Source organism: Coregonus lavaretus (genome assembly GCF_964263955.1).
Source record: "Coregonus lavaretus genome assembly, chromosome: 18".
Lineage (NCBI taxonomy): Eukaryota > Metazoa > Chordata > Actinopteri > Salmoniformes > Salmonidae > Coregonus > Coregonus lavaretus.
The window spans coordinates 6,473,946-6,479,945 of NC_140005.1; the positions used below are offsets into that span (position 1 = coordinate 6,473,946).

Consider the following 6,000-nt stretch of genomic DNA (forward strand, 5'->3'; position numbering starts at 1 on the left):
GCAGGAGTTTTACACAGGAGACAACAGAAACAGTTTCACTTTTTATTTGTTTTTAACCATTTGCAACTAGATATATGAAACATAGTCCACTGGAAATTCAGCTAAAGTTACAAACATGTTCATAATTCCCTTTTGTTAAAAAATAATGATGAATTCCTGTTTTTACTAAACTATTTGCACACAGGGATGTTTACTTGGTAACTTCATTGCTATTTAAGCTTCTACACCCAAAATATGTTCATTATTATTTTATTAAAATGAAGGCACTGGTAAAGGATTAAAGAATAATCGAACATAGTGGTAAACAAAAGTAAGTATCCAAGCTGTAACAACTAAAACATCGTTGGTCAGTGTTTCCCTGGATTTTTTGTAGCAATGATGGCTAGGTCGCAGAGGGACCTAAAAAATGTTTTGTAGAGCGAAGGTCCGTTCTGGTGACTTTTTCAAAAGGACATTCTACTCCAAAATGAATGAAAATACAATTATTCTGACACCATCTAATATATAAATACCCCCTCCAGAAATTTGCCAATAACATATTGGTCCATATTATCAAGCAGGTGTGCTATTTATCAATAACAAGTATTACCTGTAGCCCAACTGATGCAGCATAGTGGCTATATCATTAGCTAGGTCACAAACTATAAACCGTATCTTATTGCTAGTTAGCAACATATTGATGAATTGAATGTCCCCAAAAAACATTCCACTGGCACTCAGTCAAGTTACATTTAGCATCGGTCTCCGCTATCCATTCAACGCCATTGGTTGCTGCGGCTAAAAATTCAGGTTTTAAAAGTGTGCATTTCACACATTTTCTGGAGTTGAAAAATAAATGTAAAAGCACTAGAAAGCTGTGATCCTCCTCTTTTAACAGTAGCCATCAACGCTGACTGTTGTGTAATGACTGGGCATGCATGTTTCTCTCCTTGTGGCACTCAATTTGAAAGCGCCTCAAGATAAATATTATTTTCTCACATAGAATGCGACAAGCTGACCAATTGAATAGGTGAACTATTCTACTATGGGGTTGTCTGATTTTGCAGTTGATTACTTGTGTTGTTGGAAAAATTAATGTGGACCAAAGAAATTCATTATAATTCTAAATTCGCTAAACCAAAGCTGCAAGGGCTCAACTCCGACTGGCTCTCATTAGGTTCATAGGCGCCAGGTTTCAGATCTGTCTGGACCAGGCCCAATGTTACACATGTGTGTCAGCTCCACTTCTTTGTGTCTTGAAAATCATAGCTATCATGACACCTGCCATTACGACTCCTACAAGAATTAATGGTATTCCAATAGCATTTCCCACTGTTCCCCTTACATGACCTAGTATATACCCCCCTACTATGATTAACAGAATTGCAAAAGCCAATAACAAACAGAACATTATCTTTCTTCTCCCCTTCTCTTCCCCCTGCCTTCTTATTCTTTGCTCTATCATTCTTTCCTGCTCCTGCTTCTGCCTTTCTTCCTCAGCTCTCCTCATCTCCTCGTCCTCTCTGATCTTTTCCTGAGCCTTCTTGTACATCTCATTGGTGTAGTAATCTCCTCCACAAAACTCCACCATGTCTTTTATCTTCTTCAGAAGGCCTGTGACCTGAGCCGGATCATCATCGTCGTTGTTATTGAACGAGTGATATCTGCCCCCACAGACGTTCAGCACTTTCTGGAGCTCCTTGCACTCTTTCAGAATGTTGTCCACTTCTTTCCCCATCAGCTGGTCTTTACAGGTGAACAGCAAGATGGTGTATAAGGAGGCGTCCTCTCCAAAGTTCTTCTGGATCCACTTCACGGCGTTCTTCTCCTCCTCCGTGAACCTCCCCCCGAGCCTGATCACCAGCAGGAATGTGTGGGGGCCCGGGACAGACATGTTGACACACTCCTCTATTGTCTTTTTCACTTCCTCATCCGTCTTCGCTGTATCGAAGATGCCTGGAGTGTCAACGATATGCACCCGCATCCCACAAACCTCTCCCATTTCTTTTTGACACTTGTCAGTCACAGAATTAAGGGAGGGGTCCACTTCAAACACCTTTTTCCCCAGGATGGTGTTTCCGGTTGCACTCTTCCCTGCTCCAGTCTTACCCACCAGAACTATCCTAAACACATCTAAAAAGATAGGACTGTTCACATAAAGGTGTTCTGTTGTTTTATGCTTCCTTATATTGCATTCGGAAAGTATTCAGACCACTTGACTTTTTCCACATTTTGTTATGTTACAGCCTTATTCTAAAATGTATTAAATTGTTTTTTTTCCCCTCATCAATCTACACACAATACCCCATCATGACAAGCAAAAACAGGAGTTTAGTTTAAAAATAAAAAAAACGGAAATATTCAGTATTCAGACCCTTTACTCAGCACTTTGTTTAAGCACCTTTGGCAGCGATTACAGCCTTGAGTGTTCTTGGGTATGACGCTACAAGCTTGGCACACCTGTATTTGGGGAGTTTCTCCCATTCTTCTCTGCAGAGCCTCTCAAGCTCTGTCAGGTTGGATGGGGAGCGTCGCTGCACAGCTATTTTCAGGTCTCTCCAGGGATGTTCGATTGGGTTCAAGTCCAGGCTCTGGCTGGGCCACTCAAGGACATTCAGAAACTTGTCCCCCGGAGCCACTCCTGCGTTGTCTTGGCTGTGTGCTTAGGGTTGTTGTGCTGTTGGAAGGTGAACCTTTGCCCCAGTCTGAGGTCCTTAGCGCTCTGGAGCAGGTTTTCATCAAGGACCTCTCTGTACTTTGCTCCGTTCATCTTTCCCTCGATCCTGACTAGTCTCCCAGTCCCTGCCGCTGAAAGCACCCCCACAGCATGATGCTGCCACCACTATGCTTCACCGTAGTGATGGTGCCAGGTTTCCTCCAGACATGACACTTGGCATTCAGGCCAAAGAGTTCAATATTGGTTTCATTAGACCAGAGAATCTTGTTTCTCATGGTCTGAGTGTCCTTTAGCTGCCTTTTGGCAAACTCCAAGCGGGCTGTCATGTGCCTTTTACTGAGGAGTGGCTTCCATCTGGCCACTCTACCATAAAGGCCTGATTGATGGAGTGCTGCAAAGATGGTTGTCCTTCTGGAAGGTTCTCCCATCTCCACAGAGGAACTCTGGACCTCTGTCAGAGTGACCATCCGGTTCTTGGTCACCTCCCTGACCGAGGCCCTTCTCCCCCGATTGCTCAGTTTGGCCGGGCGGCCAGCTCTAGGAAGAGTCTTAGTGGTTCCAAACTTCTTCCATTTAAGAATGATGGAGGCCACTGTGTTGTTGAGGACCTTCAATGCTGCAGACATTTTTTGGTACCCTTCTCCAGATCTGTGCCTCGACACAATCCTGTCTCAGAGCTCTACGGACAATTCCTTTGACATCATGACTTGGTTTTTGCTCTCACATGGACTGTCAACTGTGGGACCTTATATAGACAGGTGTGTGCCTTTCCAAATCATGTCCAGTCAATTGAATTTACCACAGGTGGACTCCAATCAAGTTGTAGAAACATCTCAAGGATGATCAATGGAAACAGGATGCACCTGAGCTCATTTTCGAGTCTCATAGAAAAGGGTCTGAATACTTATGTAAATAAGGTATTTCTATCTTTTATTTTAATACATTTGTCATTGTGGGATATTGTGTGTAGATGTGGATTTTTAAAAAAAAATCCATTTTAGAATAAGGCTGTAGCGTAACAAAGTGGAAGAAGTCAAGGGATCTGAACACTTTCCGAATGTACTGTAGATTGAGCATAGATCTGAATCTGCTCAGTTGATGGCAATGGAAAATATGAAAGTCCTTATAATCTGGGGTGGTGTTTTTGGAGATTAATCTACTCACCTGTAGAGGAGGTCTTGTCTTGGTCTACCAAGGGAACAACTGAATGGTGTAAGACAAAATAATACACAATGAGACATTTTTTATATAATGGCAATAGGAAAAATAAAAGTAATAACTCATTATCTACAGCAATCCTTTATGTGGATCACAACAAATATAAAATACATAGGATGCTTAATAAGTGACAACAAACAACACATATATAAAGATAACTTTATCCATCACTCAACAATATGAAAGCAGATGTAATTAAATGGAACAATCTTCCCATACAGTATATCTTACAGGTAGAATAAACCTCTTCAGAATGGCATGGCTTCTAAAGTGTTTATATTTGTTCTCGGTAATACCAGTTACCCCACCTAGGACATTATTTAAAAAAGTATACTCGGTTATAACAGACTTTATATGGGCAAATAAAACTCATAGACTAAAAAGGAAAAATTTACATCTTCCTACGTCAGAGGGTGGTTTTAACCTTCCAGACTTGGAATTGTATCAACTCGCCTCCCAGGGCTTTTACTTGCGACATATCATTAAATGCACTAAAGAGGAACAATGAGTACATATTAAAGATGCGCATGCTCATCCACAGAATATTTTCATGCATCTGTTTTCAAAGGATAAAGCTAAGAACATTACCGACTTCATAGCTAATAACACTAAAACAATATGGAAGAAAATGAAACGTATTCTACAAGAACCAATATCACTCCATAAAAACACAACCCTATGGAACAATCCTTGGATAGCTTTTCAGAATTCACCGATAAATTGGTCCACATTGAAAACTAAAGGTATAGAAACCGTAAATGACTTGGTAACAGGAAATACATTTATTTCCAAGACAGAATTAAAAATCAATTTTTGGATTGACCAATGTAGATATTTTCAAATATATGCAATTTAAAAGTTTCATATCAAGACATTTCTATTTGAAATCTTTTGGACATCAGAGCAATCTTGAGGGAACCCTATATGAGTCAGAAAATGATATTCATATGATAGGTAAACTGTACAAAACCTTGCAGAGAGCCTATCCAACTGACAATCTCTTAGAAAAAATATATAAACTACTGGAACCAAGACTTAAAAAGATATTGGCACAAGATAGAGGGAATGCTAGAAAAAACTAACGAAATTACAGTTAACGAAAATGTTGCTTAATCCAGTATAAACTAATGTATATAATTCATTACAGAAGAGGCAACATTCACAAATTCTACAGCACAACGGCTGAGTTATGTCTTAAGTGTAAAACTAACAATGACTCAATAAGTATTACAATGCAAATGTACTTTTAATGTGTCTGTCTGCATATTTCAAGACATGGCATATGAGGGTGCAGTGAAATACCGGATGTGTTGGGCGATACTTTTCTCGTCAATCATCTTGAAAAAACGAATCCTCCATCATAAACACAATGGAAAGGTCAATGCTTTATTATCTATATGTTGAAAAAAAAAACGTGGGCAACGGAGAGAAACAAAACGGTGAAGTTTGAGGCCATGTTGCGGACTGTGATACGGGCGCTGAATATGGGGATGTGAGCAGGTGGGTCTGTGCAGGGATGATGTAGATGATGTTTGTGTGCGTCTGTATGTTGTCGTAGGTGTATGTTTTGTATTGTAAAAAACAAAACAAAAAAAACATGAATAAAATCTTATTACATTTTAAATACATTACACATGGCAATACTCAGAATCAGATAAGTTGAACATGTCCTGGCTTGACTTTAGGCTCTGTTTTATGCTCAATATAAGAGATCCCATTTAAACCATTCAGTTCAGTACATGTGGAACCATTGACGACATTGATACAGTTTAACACTGATAATATTGCGAAATGTAAATATTTATTATGTACAGTTGCTGTTCAGTACTCACTCTCGTCCTCAGCCATTCTCTCAGCCATTCTTTATCTCCGATATTCTTCACACACCAAGGTAATAATAATGAAGGATGTGACTCTACCTCATTCCTTCCTCTATAGATATACTGTATGGTATCAGAACTGGCATGTGACGTTATTGTGGCCAACCCCGTGTTTCAATGCAGGTGCAGAGAGACAAATATGTGCAAAGCAGAGGTTTTAGTTTCAGTTTTGTGAACACTTGATGTTGACAAGGTTTATTTCATAGTCCTAACATCTTAGTAATAATTTTTTACAACAATCAACAT

At 39.7% G+C, this 6,000-nt stretch overlaps 1 protein-coding gene across 1 annotated transcript; it reads right to left on the reverse strand.

The window, feature by feature from the left end:
* Positions 1-29: 29 nt before the first annotated feature.
* LOC311145973 (GTPase IMAP family member 7-like) lies at positions 30-5,785 on the reverse strand. The gene is made up of 3 exons (XM_084182380.1): positions 5,707-5,785; positions 3,821-3,859; positions 30-2,112 (listed from the first exon to the last, which is right to left on the reverse strand). The coding sequence occupies exons 1-3, from the start codon at positions 5,732-5,734 to the stop codon at positions 1,202-1,204; spliced, it is 978 nt and encodes a 325-aa protein (XP_084038506.1). The 5' UTR covers positions 5,735-5,785; the 3' UTR covers positions 30-1,201.
* Positions 5,786-6,000: the final 215 nt, after the last annotated feature.